The sequence below is a fragment of the Delphinapterus leucas genome, chromosome 1, assembly GCF_059928025.1.
Source record: "Delphinapterus leucas isolate spDelLeu-1000000601 "Yukka" chromosome 1, BTC_Dleu_Yukka2, whole genome shotgun sequence".
NCBI lineage: Eukaryota > Metazoa > Chordata > Mammalia > Artiodactyla > Monodontidae > Delphinapterus > Delphinapterus leucas.
In genome coordinates this window covers 33,943,190-33,961,967 of record NC_143129.1, presented here as the reverse complement: position 1 = coordinate 33,961,967, position 18,778 = coordinate 33,943,190, and the positions used below count along the sequence as shown (strand labels likewise).

Below are 18,778 nucleotides of genomic sequence, written 5' to 3'. Positions count from 1 at the left end.
TAGTTCTTGATTCACACATAAATCACCCAGTTCTTTGGGCTGCTTATTTCATTGAATGTTGAAAGAATGCCAAAGTTCGCAAGCTGACAGTGGGTTCACCAAATTCAGTCTGTAGGCATGTTTTGTTTGTTTGAAAAACTGACTCAATATTTAACACTGTTTCAGTTGAAGAGCCAGATATCTGCCTCATCTTTTTAAAAATCAAAAGATTTTTTGGTAATGTGAGTTGGTATTCCCACATGGCAGCCATTGACTGAAACTGAGTAGTGACTACTTCCTTTGGTTGCTCTGTCATGGCCCCAACCATTACTTTCTGAGTCCTTGACGTTCAGGCTGCATGTCAGTTCTATTTATCACCATGCACTGTTTTTCTTATTGAAGAGAAATAATTTTCTGAAAAGGCAGAAGAGCATAGTGGTTTAGGACTTTGGAGCTAGAATGCCAGGATTCAGATCCTAGCTCTGCCACCTATTAGCCGCTTTCTACCTCTGTGACTTTTAGCAGTTACTCTGTGTGACTCAGTTTCCCCATCTATAAAATGGAGATAACAGTGAAACTTCTCTCATAGGATTGTTGTAATGATTAAATGTGTTAATATATGTGGAAGACATAAAACGGTGTCTGGCACATAGTAAACATAAACATCATATGTATTATTATTATTATTAGTCATGCCTTTATGAAATGTGGAAAATGAAAAACAAACCAAGAGAGGTTTATGTGTTTCAAGAGTATATGTCTTCAAAGAAGTAAGAGATAAGTTCATTTGTTCAATATACTGATATCTACCCCTCTTTGCTCATTTACATTATTGCCTATACCTATAGGAATGTGACTTTGTAACACTTGTTTGGAATATGACCCTAATAGCTTGAAAATGTAAAATAATTCTTGATTTGTATTTAGAAGCATCTGCTCTTTTTCTTATTCCTTTCATCACAGATAATAATCAGTATTCCATTTGTAAAGTACGTATATTGATTTAAAGTTAAAGGTTGAATGCAAGTACTTTCACATTTTATTTTAGGGAAACATACAGAATTCTTGGATTACAACAGGTGAAGATTCTAGGGTGGATGAAGCTGCCAAGAGATCATTTTCCCATGGGAATGCAGATATTAACAAAGCTGCATCTGCTAGTGAGGCTGAAAAATGGAAACTAGAACTGGTGAGTATTTGGGTACTTCTCTCTTAGGCACCTACTTTTTTGGGTACTTTTTTATTGTGGTAAATATATATAACACAAAATTTGCTATTTTAACCATTTAAAAATTTAAGTGTATAATTTATTTACACTAAGTACATTCACAGTGTTGTGCAACATCAACACCATTCATTTCCAGAACTTTTTCATTATCCCAAACAAAAACTCTACCCATTAAACAATAACTCCCATTCACTTCTCCTTGCAACCCTTGGTAACCTCTTCTACTTTCTGTGTTTGAGTTTGCCTATTCTAGGTACTTCACGTAAGTGGAATCAAATAATATTTCTCCTTTCATCTGGCTTGTCTCATTTAGCATAGAGTTTTCAAGTTTCATCCATGTTGTAACGTATCATAATTTTATTCCTTTTTTTAAAATTTTATTTATTTATTTTTGGCTGTGTTGAGTCTTCGTTTCTGCGCGAGGGCTTTCTCTAGTTGCAGTGAGTGGGGGCCACTCTTCATCACGGTGCACGGGCCCCTCACTGTCGCGGCCTCTCTTGTTGCTGAGCACAAGCTCCAGATGCGCAGGCTCAGTAGTTGTGGCTCATGGGCCCAGTCACTCCGTGGCATGTGGGATCCTCCCAGACCAGGGCCCAAACCCGTGTCCCCTGCATTGGCAGGCAGATTCTCAACCACTGTGCCACCAGGGAAGCCCCTCATTTCTTTTTAAGGGTGAATAATATTCCATTGTACATATATACCACACTTTGTTTATCCATTCATTTGTTAATGGATTTGGGGGGGTTTCAGCCTATTGGCTATTGTGAATAAGGCTGCTATGAACATTGATGCACAAGTATCTGTTTGAGGCCATACTTTCAAGGCATTTGGGTATATACTCAGAAATGGAATTGTTGGATCATTTGATAATTCTTCATTCTTTTTTCTTTCTGCTTCTCAGACTCAATAATTTCAATTTTCCTATCTTCAGATTTACTGATTCTTTGTTCTGCTGCCCATATCGTCCCTAAAATCTCTTTAGTGAATTTTTCATTTTAGTTTTTAGTTGTTTTCATCTCCAGAATTAGTTTGGTTCCCTTTTATAATTTGTTTTCCTGACTTCCTTTAGTTCTTTGTCCATGTTTTCTCTTAGCATTTTGAGCATATTTAAGACAGTTGTTTTAAAGTTTTGGTCTAGTAAGTCTGATGTCTATAGTTTCATAAGCATTGTTCTTGTAAATTTATTCTATTTCATTGAGTGAGCCATGTTTTCCTCTTTCTTTGTATGCCTGGTGATTTTTTTTGTTGTTGAAAATTGAGCATTGAAGTGTTATACTGTGGTAACTCTGGAAATCAGATATCCCATTTTTTTAAGGTTTGTTGTTTTTTTTATTGTTGAAGGCTGTAGTAGTCCTTTTGTTTTAAGAGTTTTCCAAACTATTTCTGTAGAAACTATTCCTTGTCATGTGTGATCATTGAGGTCTCTGTTTCATTAGCTCATGGTCAGCTGATGTTTGACAGATTTCTTTGCCAGGAGCTGAAACAAACAACAACAAGAAAAACACCAAAAAGCCCCCCAAAATAGAAGAACAAACTCTCCAAGTCTTTGCAGTTTGGCTGTGCTGGTCTTCACCATTCAGCTAGGCTTGCTCTGAGCCTAGAGATCAGCCTGAGTGAAAGCTTCAGGTCTTCTTAGGACTTTTCTGAGCATGCATTTTCCCTGGGCATGTTTGTGGCTTTCTAAATATCCCCTATACACAGATGCTTTTGAATGTCCTAATTTCCCAAAGAGTCTAAAATAATTCTATTTTAAGATCAAATGATACTTTTAAGTCCTCTGATCTGGGTAAAAACAACACCAAAAATGGAATGTTCTAGGGAATATAGAGGGAATCACAGTTCTGCTGTCATTATCATCTACAGGTGTTGTTATAGTTTTCTAAAGGCTCTTTCTGGCCCAAATCTCCCTGCTCTTTCTCATTCCCTAATCCAAGCTTTATTCTACTATTTAGGAAAGAGTTCCTTTCTTTAAAAAAAAAAATCTGAAAGACTAAATTATATGTTTTTTTCCAGCTGAATAAACTATAATATCTACTTAATACCCATAGGATTAAGACCAGTCTCCCAAGCCATCTACAATTTACTTCAAACTACATTTCCAGACTCACTTCTCACTCTTCTGTCACGTTCACAAGTATTGGCTATAAGCATGCAGACTACTCACTACTTGCTACTTCATAAACTTATTTCCCAATTCCATTTCTCTTTGAAGAATTGACTTTGGTTTATGCAATCATCCCTACCTAAAATGTTTCCTTCTTATCCTCTACATATTTAAATGTTTCCAGCCTGCCAAACTTAGTTCAAGTGTCCCCTCCCATTCTACCTTCCCTGATTACATGCTTCCATTCCTCCTTTTCTCGCATTAGAATTATTTTCCCTCTTATGTCTTCTCTTAGTGTTCTATTTATAACTATTATAGGTTCATTGTTTTTATCCTGTGTGTGTCAAAGGTCACATCTGTGTGCATTTGTGTGCTTTATGTTCCAAATCTTTCTCACTTTTTTCAAGGATTTCACTCTTACACTTACCTCCTCTTGTTCTTGTATCTTTTATCCCTCGTGACTGGTTTATTTTCAGCCAAATATGTGCCTTACTAGCTCCCATCTACAAAGCAAACAAACACAAAATATATTCTCTTCGTCCTACATTTCCTTTGAACTATCACCCAGTTGCTCCCCTTCATCCCAATGTCTTTCCAAACAGTTGTCTATACTCATGCCTCTGTTCTTCACCTCCCATTCTCTCTTCAACATACTTTATTTGAGCTTCTCCCCACCTATACTCCCCTAAAATGTTTCTTTTCAAGGTCATTAATAACCTCCACATATCAGTCCTCATCTTCCTGAACCTTGGAGCAGCATTCTATAATATGTACGTTAGTTCATCATACCATCCTTTGATTTTTCTAATGAAAGAATTTTTTTTTTTTTTGCGCTACGCGGGCCTCTCCCGTTGCGGAGCACAGGCTCCAGACGTGCAGGCTGAGCGGCCATGGCTCACGGGCCCAGATGCTCCACGGCATGTGGTATCTTCCGGGACCGGGGCACGAACCCATGTCCCCTGCATCAGCAGGCAGACTCTCAACCACTGCACCACCAGGGAAGCCCTCTAATGAAACAATTTAACATAAATTCAGAAAAGTGTGCAAAACAAAAATGTACAGCTTAATGATATATCTCCAAATGAACAAGCATATAATTGTCACCTGTAAGATGTCTAACATTACCATGTCCCAGAAGCCCTGTTCATGCCCACTCCCAGTCACTGCCCCTTCATTCTCTTAAAGCTAATCACTATCTTGACTTTTATGAAAATTGATCTCTAAGCATGATCCCCAAACACTCGAATTGATTTCTGCCTGGCTTTTAAAACATTACATAAATTGAATCACGTAGTACATACTCTTTTTTGTCTAGACTTTTTTGTTCAACATTATATTTGATAGATTCATACATGTAGTTGCATGTGTTAGAAGTTTGTTTATTTTCATTGATGGGTCTACTGTATGACTATAACACAATCTATGTATCCATTCTATTGTTGAAAGACATTTATATTTTTTCAGTTTTCAGGGGCTATTGTGAATATTGCTGCTGTGAACATTCTTTTATATGTCTATTGGTGTGCGTTGTATACATTTACGTTGGGTATGTACCTTGGTGTGGCACTGTTGGTCGTAGTGTATATATATGTTCGATTTGAGAGATAAGGGCAAACTTTTCGAAGGTGGTTTTTACCAGTTTACACTTCTGTCAGCAGCATATGAGTGATACCATTGCCCTGTATCCTTGCCAACACTTGATATTCTGTTTTTCTGATGGGCTTGTAGTGCCATCTCATTGTGATTTTCATTTTCATTTCTCTGATTACTCATGTGATTGAATATCTTCTCACATATTTATTGGCCATTTGATGTGCTCTTTTGTGAGATGCCTGTTCTAATATCCTACTTATTGTTTTGAATTATCTGTCAATGTTTTTTTGAAGTTCTTAATATATTATGGATGCAAGCCCTTTGTTGGTTATATCTGTTAAAACATATTTTCTTACTTTTATGGCTTGCCTTGGAACTCTCTTGAGAGTTTTCGTTTTCTCTTTCTTGATTAGAATTTCTTAATTTTAATGTGGTCCAATTTATCAGTGTTTTCCCTTTATTTTTTTAGTGCCTTTTGTGTCCTATATAAAAAGTGTTTCCCTACCCCCAAGTCATGAAGATATTCTCCTATATTATCTTTCAGAAACTTTATAATCTTGCTTTTTACATTTAGAACTACAGTGTATGTGGAATTTATTTTTGTATCTGATGTGAAGTGTAGGGGGTTACTTCTTCCATAGGGTTATTTATATATCACAGCACCACTGTTGAAAAGACAATCATTTGCCTGCCACGTTTGTTATAAATCAGGTGTGTGTATATGTGTGAGTCTGTTTCTGGGCTTTGTGTTTTATTTCCTTGGTGTCTGTGCTACTACTTCTTTGTGCTACTACTATTCTGTCTTGATTCTTATAACCCTGCATCTGGTAGACCAAGTCTTCCAACATTGTTCATTGACCTGAAGAATGTCCTGACTGTTTCTTGCCTTTTGCATTTACAAGTACATTTTAGAGTTAATTTGTCAAGTTTCAAAAAGCCATTAAGTGGTTTTGATTGAGATTACATTTTAAGGTATAGGTCATTTTTTGGGGGGAGGAATTGATATCTTTACAGTAATATATTGTGAAATATTAAAATCATGTATCACTCTATTTAGGTCATCTTTAATTTTTGTCAATAATCTTTTATAATTTCTGAGTAAAGGTCTTACACATCTTCCTTTAGAATTAATTTCTAGACTAGTTATGATATTATCATAAACAACATACATATTTAAAATTTTTCATTTTATAACTCCTCAATGCTGGTATAGAGAAAAGCACATGGTTTTTTGTATTTTGACTGATTCCTACTTTATTTTGAAAGTAGTGTTAGCAGGGTATTTTTCCCCTATCCTTTTACTTTTAACATAGTTGTATTTTCATATTTAATATGCGTTTCTTGTGGACAGCATATAGTTGAGTTTTGCTTTTTTTATCCAGTCTGACAATATCTTTCCTTTAAATGTGATTATTTATATACTTGGGTTTAAATCCACTATCTCGCTGTGTCTTTTTTTACCCCATCTACTATTTCTTCACCTTTTTTTTTTCTGCCTTCTTTTGAATTAGTTGAACATTTTAATGGTTCTATTTACCTCCTTTTCTCAGTCTGGAAAAATCTTTAGCATCAGCTTTCACCTGGTTGCTCAATTCAGCAACCCAGGGTTATTTTTAATGTCTTTTTCTCCCCCACATCTATTCAATCATGAAATTCTGTCAACTTTACATGACATGATAGAAAGCCTAGAAGGGAATATAGGCAAATCATTCTCTGACATAAATTGTAGCAATATTTTCTTAGGTAAGTCTCCCAAGGCAAAAGAAATGAAAGCAAAAATAAACAAGTGGGACCTAAAAGATTTTGCACAGCAAAGGAAACCAGCAACAAAACCTATGGAAAAGGAGAAAATATCTATAAATGATGTGACCAACAAGGGGTTAATATCTAAAAATACAAACAGCTAATATAACTCAATATCAAAAAAACAAACAACCCAATAAAAAAATGGGCAGAAGACCTAAATAGACATTTTCCCAAAGAAGACATACAGATAACCAACAGGCACATGAAAAGAGATTGTTAGAGAAATACAAATCAAAACCACCATGAGTTATCACCTCACACTGGTCAGAATAGCCATTATCAAAAAGTCTACAAATAGGGGCTTCCCTGGTGGCGCAGTGGTTGAGAGTCTGCCTGCCGATGCAGGGGACACGGGTTTGTGCCCCGTTCTGGGAAGATCCCAAATGCCGTGGAGCGGCTAGGCCTGTGAGCCATGGCCACTGAGCCTGTGCAACCAGAGCCTGTTCTCCGCAACAGGAGAGGCCAGAACAGTGAGAGGCAAAACGTCTACAAATAATAAATGCTGGAGAGGGTATGGAGAGAAGGGAACCCTCATACACTGTTGGAGGGAACGTAAACTGGTGCAGCCACTGTGGGAAACAGGATGGAGGTTCCTTAAAAAACTCAAAATAGAGCTACCATATGATCCAGCAATCCCACTCCTGGGTATTTATCTGAAAAAAATGAAACCTCATATTTGAGAAGACACATGCACCCCAATGTTCATAGCAGCACTATTTACAATAGCCAAGACGTGGAAACAACTCAAGTGCCCATCAACAGACAATTGGCTTAAGAAGATATGTGTATATATATATATACATAGATAAAATGGAATATTACTCTGCCATAAAAAGAATGAAACATTGCATTTGCAGCAACATGGATGGGCCTAGAGAATATTATACTTAGTGAAGTAAGTCAGGCAGACAAATACAAACACTATATGATATCACTTATATGTGAAATCTAAAAAATAATACAAATGAATCTATATACAAAACAGAAATAGACTCACAGACATAGAAAACAAACTTATGGTTACCGAGGGAGGGAAGGAGAGACAAATTAGGAGTATGGGATTAACAGATGCAAACTCCTATGCATAAAATAAATAGGCAAGAAGGATTTACTGTATAGCACAGGGAATTATATTCAATATCTCATAATAACCTATAATGGAATGTAATCTGAAAAAATGTATATAATTAAATCACTTGGCTGTGGACCTGAAACATATACAATATTGTAAATCAACTATACTTTAATAAAAAAATAAATAAAACAAAATAAAATTTAACACTAAGACTTCCCTGGTGGTGCAATGGTTAAGAATCCGCCTGCCAGTGCATGGGACATGGGTTCAAGCCCTGTTTGGGGAAGATCCCATATGCCGCAGAGCAACTAAGCCTGTGCACCACAATTACTGAACATGCCCTCTAGAGCCTGTGAGCCATAACTACTGAGCTCATGTGCCTAGAGCCCATGCTCCACAACAAGAGAAGCTACCGCAATGAGAAGCCTGTGCACCTCAATGAAGAGTAGCCCCCGCTCACCACAACTAGAGAAAGCCCGCGCACAGCAGCAAAGACCCAATGCAGCCAAAAATAAATAAATAAAATAAATAAATTTATAGAAAAATAAATAAATAAAATTTAACACTAAAGAGAAAAAAATTCAATTTTACTTTTATACTGCTTTGTACTAAATCTTTTTTATCTTTGTTGCTTGATTTCTCTTGTTCATGCACTTATCTCTCACCTATTGATGTTTATTTGCAATGTCTTCATTTGTGATGATCCCCTTTTTCCACACTTCAGAGTAATTTAAGATTCAATACTGATAAAAAGATTTCAATGTCCATCTAATACATCAACTACATAGAGACTTTTATTTAGTTGTATAGACTAAATAAAAGTCTTCATATTTTTATTCTTCTCACTGACCACCTTACCTAATCAGCCCATCTCTATCTACGCTTCCACCTAGCAATCTACATTCTAGTGATACTGATTGGCCAAATATATAGCATGCCTTCTCCAGCTTCTGTGCCTTTTGCTCTATTGGAAATCATCCTTCAAGTCTTTGCATCTCCTCCAATGAAGGCTTCTGTACTTCTCTTCAGCTGAATTACGAGTTCCTGCCTTTCTGATTTCATTTTACCTTCTGTATTTTCATTAGAGTAAATTATAAATAGTTGTAATTGTTCATCTGTCTTTCTGTTCCTTCTTAAATCTCCTGGAGGTTAGTGGTGTCTTCGTCTTAGAAACCCAATAAATATATGTTGAATTAAAGAAAAACTGGATGTCAGCAGAGGCTTGTAGATTGTATATCACTTTGGTCTGTCGTCCTGTGATTTATAGCATCCTTTTTATCATTCATCCGGCACATATTTTTTGGTATGTCAGCTATGCAGCAGTCACAATGGGAGATTCCAGGAAGATTTGATTCTTGTCCTCATGGACCTTACAGGTTATAATTGGTTTTGCCTAGAGTCACACTTTTTTAAAAATAAGAACTGATGTATGCAATTTTGAAAAAAAATTTTTGTTAGTAATCACCATTTCATGACTCAGTAGTTCTCTGCAGGCTTCTGCTCAATAAAAATAAGAGTATTTGGGGTGGACTAGGGAACGTGATTCCAGAGGGGACACAATGATTTTCCTCTTGGGTAAAAAGAAATGAATTTAATATTAATAATTAAAATTTGCTTATAAAACACAGGGCATGGAGAAATATACTTTTTTTTTTCTTTTCTAAAGGAGAGACTAAAACTTACTTATGAGGAAAAGAGTAAAATCCTGGAATCTCAATTGATGTTTTTGAGGTAAAGTATTATCATCTATTTAAAGTTATTGGCAAAACCATAATGATCTTAAAAATATGTTTGAATGTTTGCTGAAATGCCAGTTTTAGTCAGCATAGGAATTACTTGATGATATTTTATATGCAATATATGAAATTTGCCAAGAATGGTAAAGGATAAGGGGATTTGTGAAGTCCTTTTTCAAATCCCATTTCAAAGAACTGTGAGCTAAATTATAAATTTTATCCCTTTATCAGTTGTAAAATATTTGTGTTTTCCCATAGAAAAAAGAATCAGAAGCTGCTCTTATGGAAATTATGTTTTTAAAATAAAATAGTATAAATAAAGCACTTTAATTTTCAAATTACAAGCAAGTATTTTTTTCCTCTGTAGGTAGTCTTCGTCTAATTTTTAAATTGCAACAATAATATAATAGTTTGAGTATTTGTATACATGGTGAATTTGAGTATATATGAATTTTCATGTACTTTTTGATATGTTATCAAAAATCCCAATAAAACCTATATATTATAGATTAACCATTAGTGCTTTGTTATATGAGTAGGAAAAGATAGGAGTTAATTTTTTTAAATTAAAGGTTAATTGAAATAGTGGTAATGAAATATTTTCAAGTGGAATAACCTTTAAAATATTTTTATAATTTTATTTTAATAAGTCCAGTTTGAAATAAAATTTAACATCTTCCAGGCTGTACATTGTCTAGAGACATAACTAGAGTAATACTAAGAACCAGAACTCATGGCTTTTGTTGCAAATGTTATTATTCATTTATTTTAATATACTCTTATGCTTTTCATGCCTCATAAGGTTGAGGATTTCTCTAGGATCTTTACTAGAGCTTTCATGAAGAAACCTAAACTTTTAAAAGGTGGTCTAATTTTTGGTTTCTTGATTTGCTATATGTTGATTTCTATTGTGTTTTGGTTCTTCAGTTTTTAAAGTGATATATTTCTAGGTCATTATATTTTTGGGAATGTGACTTATTTTGTCTCATTCACAATTCAACTATGCAATCTTTAATTACATTAAAACGTCACTTTGCAATGGACCAGACTTTGTTTCCTGCATTCTTCTGTTTCCTCATTTTCTTTTAGTATAATTTAAGATTATTTGAAGCAGCATTTTCTTAAAGAAAGAAATAAAATCACTACTCTTATAAACTCTGGTTTTATGTTACCTATTTGTTTTTAATTTTCTTTTTGCCATTTCATGTAACTGAATCTACTTGAGTGTTTTGAATTTGAACCTGACAGAAATAGTAATGGAGACTCTGACTTTGGAATGTACTTCTAAAGTTCTTTTTAAGCCTTTGAAAGTCAGACTTTTTCTACATGATAAGTAGAAAGAAAACTTATTATGTTGTAGATATCATCTTGGGAATAGGACATCAACAGCTCCTATTTTTCTGCTTCAGCGTGTCATTAGATTAGCTTTTTTTAACCCTTAGATTTCCTGTAGATCTTTCCCACCTCTCCCAGGCTGTCTCAAAGCCCCCTAAATCCCAAGAGTCGAGGTAGTATGTGACAGCCAGGTGTCTTGATTATTGGCTTCTCCTTTGTGACAGTGAACAAATTAGGATGGCTATAAATCTCTGAATTTAATAGAAACAGCAGAGAGTAGTCTGAGCCAGAGATAAAGTGCCTGCCTTCAGCAGTCTAAGAATTTAAGAACAACTTTTTCCTTTTTAAGTTAGGAAGTTTTAAAAAAATACAACATGAAAGGGATGTGTATGCAAGGAAGCTCAGTTTACCCAAGTTGACTTTACCAAAGCTTTTTTGGGGAGGGGGAGGAAAATACAACCCATATACTGGTCTTTTAATCCTTGACAAGTCAACTTGGAGAAAAACCTCATCCAAGAGCTATCCCATTAAAACAAACAAAGAGCACACACACACAGTTCCTCAGCCCTTTCTTTACCAAGTTGCATATTTCCAGCTAATAGCTGCTACTTATGAAATCTTATGTCTGGCAAGTTCTAGCTTCTTTCTGTAGCCCACTCTCTTTTGAAGCAGTTCTTTGTAGATTAGATAATTTTTTTTGAATTTTATTTTATTTATTTTTTTATACAGCAGGTTCTTGTTAGTTATCTATTTTATACATATTAGTGTATATATGTCAATCCCAATCTCCCAATTCATCCCACCACCACCACTGCTCCCCCACCCACTGCTTTCCTCCCTTGGTGTCCATACATTTGTTCTCTACATCTGTGTCTCTGGATAATTTTCTTTTTTTTTTTACTGAAGAAAAATGAACAGTAATAAATTACTCATGCATAAAATCCATTTTCTTTATGTGATCTTTTAAGGTTGTCTTTACAAATTTTAAGGGGTGAACATTTGAAATAGGGTATTTCCCTCAATTCAAGGATATTGTGTTATGTTGCTCCACCCCTTTATTAAGAGAAACTATTTAGGATTTGTGTTTGGAGTTTTATTTTTTTGTGTGGAGATAGGATCCTGTGAAAAAAAAGCCAGTATCAGAGGCAGACTAATCTGTTAAAATCTTAAAACAACTTGAAATTTAATATTTTCAAGGCTCATTTTATTCAAAGTGTCAATTAGGATAATTACACCTACATTTTAGGGCTGTGGTAAGAACTAATAAGGTACTGTATGTAAAGCACCTAATAAGGTAAGCACCAGTAAATGATAGTAGTTATTACTATGATGATACATTTAGAAGTAGTGTACTTTTACCTGGCCATTTGCTGGAACTTTTTTCCCTTCTTTTTAGGAAAGACCTAGTTGAATATCAGAAAAATTGTGAAGATCTTAAAGAGCGACTAAAGCATAAAGAGTCTCTTCTTGCTGCTAATATTTCTAACCGTGTTGGTGGTCTTTGTTTGAAATGTGCTCAGCATGAAGCTGTGCTTTCCCAAACCCATAATAATGTTCACATGCAGACCATTGAAAGACTGTCTAAGTAAGTATGTTTCTATATGTGGAGTCTTTGGCAACATGGAAACTCATGTCTTTAAATGGGCACAGTAGTTTTTTATCCCCATGCTAAATCGCATGTTAAGCTTCAAATAAAATGGATTTTAAAAGGTCCCTTCATTGTAGCTTTCTTAAAGACAGAATATGTGGGTTCTGCCAACTGTGTATAGCCGTGTCATTTTGGACAAATAATTTTATCTTTCTTGGTTTCAGTCTCATCTGAAATGAGAGAATTGAAGTAGATAACCTTTATAATTCTGTTCATTTCTATAACTCTATAATTGCAAATCCAGCACTATTCATAACAAGACTGAGTTTGAGAGGAATTCTTTCGATTTTGCCTTATTTTGGATATCCCTGCTGTAGTATAGGTAAAGTGAGTTTTTATCAAGTTTTTATCATGTGACTGTTGTGAAGAATATTATGAGTACACTGGAAGAAGGGCCCACTATATCCCATTATTAGTATTTGAGATCGACTAAGGACAAATTACAAATGAGCTTTTATGGAGTCAAAGTTTTCATCTAGGCTGAAATACTACAGTTTTCTGTGTACATCTTTTTTGTTTTGTTTTCAGTATTCCAGAGGAAGCCCTTTCCTATGAAAATTATATTCTGTAGAAGTTGAGAATTATTATTTAATATACCATCCAATGATGATTTATAGAGGGTGTTCTCTCTCACATGCCTTCTACTTTTCTCTATGCTCAAGGTCACCTCTCTCTGTCTGTTTGGGTTCATTTAAATAGTTCAAACATCACTTCCTCTTAGAAGTATTCTCTCACCAGCCTCACCCCATTTTGTCCTCAATTGATTTAGGGTCTTTCCTCCTGTAACTTTATAATATATTGTGTATACTTGCAGACAGCAACTGTGCTTTGTTTATTTCTGTATCCCTGGCTTCTAGCAGAGTACCTGGCCTACAGGCATTTTGGTATTTATTGCTTAACATCAGAGATCGTCTAATTGGAACTGGTGTCAGGAGTCGAAAGACTTGGTCAATAAAGTTGGTTTTGAACTTTGGACAAATGACTTTACTTCCCTAAGTTTGGAGTCTTCTTTTGTTTGGGGGAATAATACCTACCTCTTGGGATATTATAGATGCAGCTTAGCCTTGTGACTAGAGCACTAGCTTTTGAGTCAGTCTGCCTGGGTCCATACTTTGGTTCTACTGATAACTTACTATGTAACCTCACAAAAATTACTTAATTTCTCATGCCTCAATTCCCCCATTTGAAAATGGAGATAAAAGTACCTAATAGTGTTATATTTGAGGGGACATTGAAAGAATACCTATATAGTACTTAAAACAGTTCCTGCCATATTGTAAATTCTCTATAAATATTAAAACCCTTCTGTACCTCGCATACTTTAGAAGCAGTCAAAATGTCTGGTAGCCATGGTTTCTACATATGACTAACCTATTGTCTGTTATATAAAAACTGAATTTCTCCAGTGGTAGTTTTCATGATCTACAGTGGTAGTCCTGCTTTTTGTTAAATATTATATTAATTCTTAAATATATTATTAACATATATATTTAACATAATGACAATTTAGTAAGTATGTTAAATATATTTTCAGATACAAGTAACGTGTGGTAAACATTTCTTATATGCCAAGGACTGTGCCAGATAATTTAAAAACATAATCTCTTTTAATCTTAGTAAAGCATTGGTGAGGTAAATACATTACCCTCATTTTACAACTAAGGAAACTGAGGCTCAGAGAAGTTAAAAATTTGCTTGTTTATATTTGAAAAAAAGAATGGAATCATACTTCACAAAAGTAAATTCAGGATGGTTTAAAGACCTAGATATGATTCTAGACTACAAAAGTATTAGAAGAAAATATAGAAAAATATCTTTATGGCCTTGGGCTAATTAAAGTTCTGAGCATGACGAGGGAAGTGAGAGTCATAAAGGAAAAAAAAAACTTGACTCCATTAAAACAAAACATCCTTATGATACAATATTACAAACTAAAAATATGGGAAAATATTTACATCTTATATAACACAAATTTTGGTACAATGTATAAATAATTTCTTTTGAAAGAAACAGAAAAGAAAAACTGCCCAGTTGCAAAATGGATATAGATTAGGAACTGGTAAGCAATAAAAGAGGAAGATAATACATGAGGAAGTACTCATGCTTTTTCTTTTAATTGAAGTGTAATTGACCCACAATACTATGTTAGTTCCAGGTGTACAACACAGTGATTTGATAATTCTATACATTTGCAAAATGATCACCACAACAAGTCTAGTAATATCTGTCACCATGCAAAATTATTACAATATTATTAACTATATTCCCCATGCTGTACATTTCATCCTTTTGACTTATTTATTTTGTAACTAGAAGTTTGTAGTGCTTATTCTCACCTGTTTTACTCATCCTTCCAAACCCCTCCTCTCTGGCAACCACTTGTTTGTTCTCTGTATCTATGAGTCTGTTTCTATTCTGTTATGTTTGTTCATTTGTTTTGTTTTGTTTTTCAGGTTCCACACATAAGTGAAATCATATGGTATTTGTCTTTCTCTGTGTGACTTATTTTAGTTAGCATAATACCCTCTAAGTCCATCCATATTGTTGCAGATGGCAAGATTTTATTCCTTTGTATGGCTGAGTAATATTTCATTGTTTATGTATGTGTATATACACACATACATCACATACTCTTTAATCCATTCATCTGTTGATGGACATGTAGGTTGCTTCTATATCATGGCTATTGGAAATAAGACTGCAATGAACATAGGGGTGCATACATCCTTTTGAATTTCTGTTTTTGTTTTCCTCTGAAAAATACCCAGAAGTGAAATTGCTGGATCCTATGGTAGTTCTACTTTTAATTTTTTGAGGAACTTCCATACTGTTTTACCTAATGGCTTACTAATTTACATTTCCAACAACAGTGCTCTAGAGTTGCCTTTTTTCCACATCTTTGCCAACACTTGTTATTTGTTGTCATTTTGATGATAACCATTCTGACAGGCATGAAGTGCTATCTAATTGTGCATTTTCCTGATGATTAGTGTTGCTGAGCATCTTATCATGTGGCTATTGGCCATCTATTTGAGTTCTTTGGAAAAATGTCTATTTAGGTCCTCTGCTCAGTTTTTAATCAGGCTATTTTTTTATGTTGTGTTGCATGAGTTCTTTGGATATTTACCCCTTATCAGATATGTCGTTTGGATATTAACCCCTTATCAGGTACATAGTTTGCCAATATCTTCTCCCATTCAGTAGGCTGCCTTTTCATTTTGTTGATAGTTTCCTTCACTGTGTAAAAGCATTTTATTTTGATGTAGTCACACTTGTTTATTTTTGTTTTGTTTCCCTTGTGAGGAGATATATCAAAAAATATTGCTAAGACCAATGTCAAAGAGCATGCTGGCTATGTTTTCTTCTAGGAGTTTTATAGTTGCAGGTCTTACATTTAATTCTTTAATCCATTTTCAGTTTATATGTGTTTATGGTGTGAAAAAGTAGTCCAGTTTGACTCTTTTGCATGTAGCTGTCAAGGTTTACTAACACCGTTCATTGAAGAGGCTGTCTTTTCCCCATTGTATGTTCTTGCCTACTTTGTCATAGATTAACTGACCACCTAAGCATGGGTTTATTTCTGGGCTCTCTGTTCTGTTCCATTGGTCTATGTGTCCATTTTTGTGCCAGTACTATATTGTTTTGATTACTGTAGCTTTGTAGTATAGTTTGAAATCAGGGAGTGTGATACCTTCATCTCTGTTCTTCTCAACATTGTTTTGGCTATTCAGGGTCTTTTGTTTCCAAACATATTTTAGAATTATTTTCTCTGGTTCTGTGAAAAATGCCATTGGTATCTTGATAGGGATTGCATTGAATCTGTAGATTACCTTGGGTACTATGGACATTTTAACAATATTAATTCTTTCAATCCATGAACAGGGGTTATCTTTCCATTTGTTCTGCCGTCTTCAATTTCTTTCATTAGTGTTTTATAGCTGTCCAATTATAGGTCTTTTACCTCCTTAGTTAGATTTATTTCTAGGTATTTTATTCTTTTTAATGCAATGGGAAATTGGATTGTTTTATTAAATGCTCTTTCTGATAGTTTATTGTTAATGTATAGAAATTCAGCAGATTTCTGTATATTAATTTTGTATCCTAGAACTTTACTGGATTCATTGATGACTATTATTTTTTTGATGGCATCTTGGGGATTTTTTACATATAGTATCATGTCATCTGCAAACAATGACAGTTTTACTTCTTCCTTTCCAATTTGGATTCCTTTTATTTCTTGTCTGATTGCTGTGGCTAGGACTTCCAATACTATTGAATAAAAGTGGTGAGCATCAAAATTAAATAAGTTGACTGTGTAGAATAAGTGGAGCTGCAAGTATCATCTCACACCGGTCAGAATGGCCATCTTCAAAAAATCTACAAACAATAAATGCTGGAGAGGGTGTGGATAAAAGGGAACCTTCATACACTGCTGGTGGGGATGTAAATTGATACAGCCACTATGGAGAACAGTATGGAGGTTCCTTAAAAAACTAAAAATAGAACTACCATATGACCCAGCAATCCCACTACTGGGCATATACACTGAGAAAACCATAATCCAAAAAGAGTCATGTACCACAATGTTCATTGCAGCTCTGTTTACAATAGCCAGGACTTGGAAGCAATGTAAGTGTCCATTGACAGATGAATGGATAAAGAAGATGTGGCACATATATACAATAGAATATTACTCAGCCATAAAAAGAAATGAACTTGAGTTATTTGTAGTGAGGTGGATGGACCTAGAGTCTGTCATACAGAGTGAGGTAAGTCAGAAAGAGAAAAACAAATACCATATGCTAACACATATATATGGAATCTAAGAAAAAAAAAAAAAAGGTCATGAAGAACCCAGGGGCAAGACGGGAATAAAGACGCAGACCTACTAGAGAGTGGACTTGAGGGCATGGGGAGTGGGAAGGGTAAGCTGGGACAAAGTGAGAGAGTGGCCTGGACATATATACATTACCAAATGTAAAATAGATAGCTCATGGGAAGCAGTCACATAGCACAGGGAGATCAGCTCAGTGCTTTGTGACCAGCTGGGAGGGTGGGAGGGAGGGAGATGCAAGAGGGAAGAGATATGGGGATATATGTATATGTGTAACTGATTCACTTTGTTATAAAGCAGAAACTAACACACCATTGTAAAGCAATTATACTCCAATAAAAATGTTAAAAAACAAAACAAAACCAACGCAGCCAAAATAAATAAATAAATAAATTTATTAAAAAAAAAAAAAGAAGAAGTAAGGGTGCCTGTTAAGCAACGATTGGCTGGGGCTTGAAATGATTGCTTAGTTACAAGGAGGGACCTTGAGACCATCAGGTTGCAGGTGGCAGCTGCCAGCAGATACTGTTTTGAGAATAGCTGGTGGTGTCCTTGAGTCTGATACTGTGATAGGGAAGAACAAATCTGACTCCATATAAAATCTGTTTCTTTTACTTTAACCTTTGTACTCTATGGCTTTTGCTTCAAGTTAAGAATGTTGCCTATAGCCTGAAATATACAGGATAGCCCATTCTCAAGGCTCTGACCTTTAAGAGTATAACACTTTTCCATTCATATAGAGATAAAACGTTGCAGAACAGAGAGTAACAGTTGTTTTGTTGGAGGTTTACAGGAACATTGTGACCTAACCTTCATGGACAAAGGATTCCTGCACCAAGAAGTTTGCAACAACCAACCTCACCCCTCCCTCAGCTTGCCCTTAAAAATATTTTGCTGAAACCGTTCAGGGAGTTAGGGTTTCTGGGGGGATCAGTCCCCCATTTTCCTTGCACGCCCCTGCAATAAACCTTTCTCTGCTCCCCCTGCCCGCCCCCCCTCCAAAAAGTGGTGAGAGTGGGAATCCTTGTCTTATTCCTGATCTTAGAGGAAATGCTTTCTGCTTTTCACTGTTGATTGTGATGTTAGCTGTGGGCTTATCATATATGGCCCTTATTATGTTGAGGTATGTTCCCTCTAATCATATTTTCTGGAGAGGTTTTATCATAAATGGGTGTTGAATTTTGTCAGAAAGCTTTTTCTGCATCTACTGAGATGATCATATGGTTTTTATTCTTCAGTTTGTTGATGTGGTGTATCACACTGATTGATTTGCAGATATTGAAAAATCCTTTCATTCCTAGGATAAATCCCATTTGATCATGGTGTATGATCCTTTTAATGTATTGTTGGATTTGGTTTGCTAGTATTTTGCTGAGGATATTTAATTTCCATCTAGGTTCTTCAGTCTGGTTTTGGTGTCAGGGTGATGCTGGCCTCATA

General features: G+C 35.2%; 1 protein-coding gene across 1 annotated transcript in view; it reads left to right on the top strand.

The window, feature by feature from the left end:
• SDCCAG8 (SHH signaling and ciliogenesis regulator SDCCAG8) overlaps positions 1 to 18,778 on the top strand; it is a 263,252-nt gene that overhangs the window by 38,394 nt on the left and 206,080 nt on the right. Inside the window, 3 exon segments of the mRNA XM_022579435.3 lie at positions 1,028 to 1,168; positions 9,452 to 9,516; positions 12,253 to 12,441. Coding sequence (XP_022435143.2) covers positions 1,028 to 1,168; positions 9,452 to 9,516; positions 12,253 to 12,441 — 395 coding nt within the window.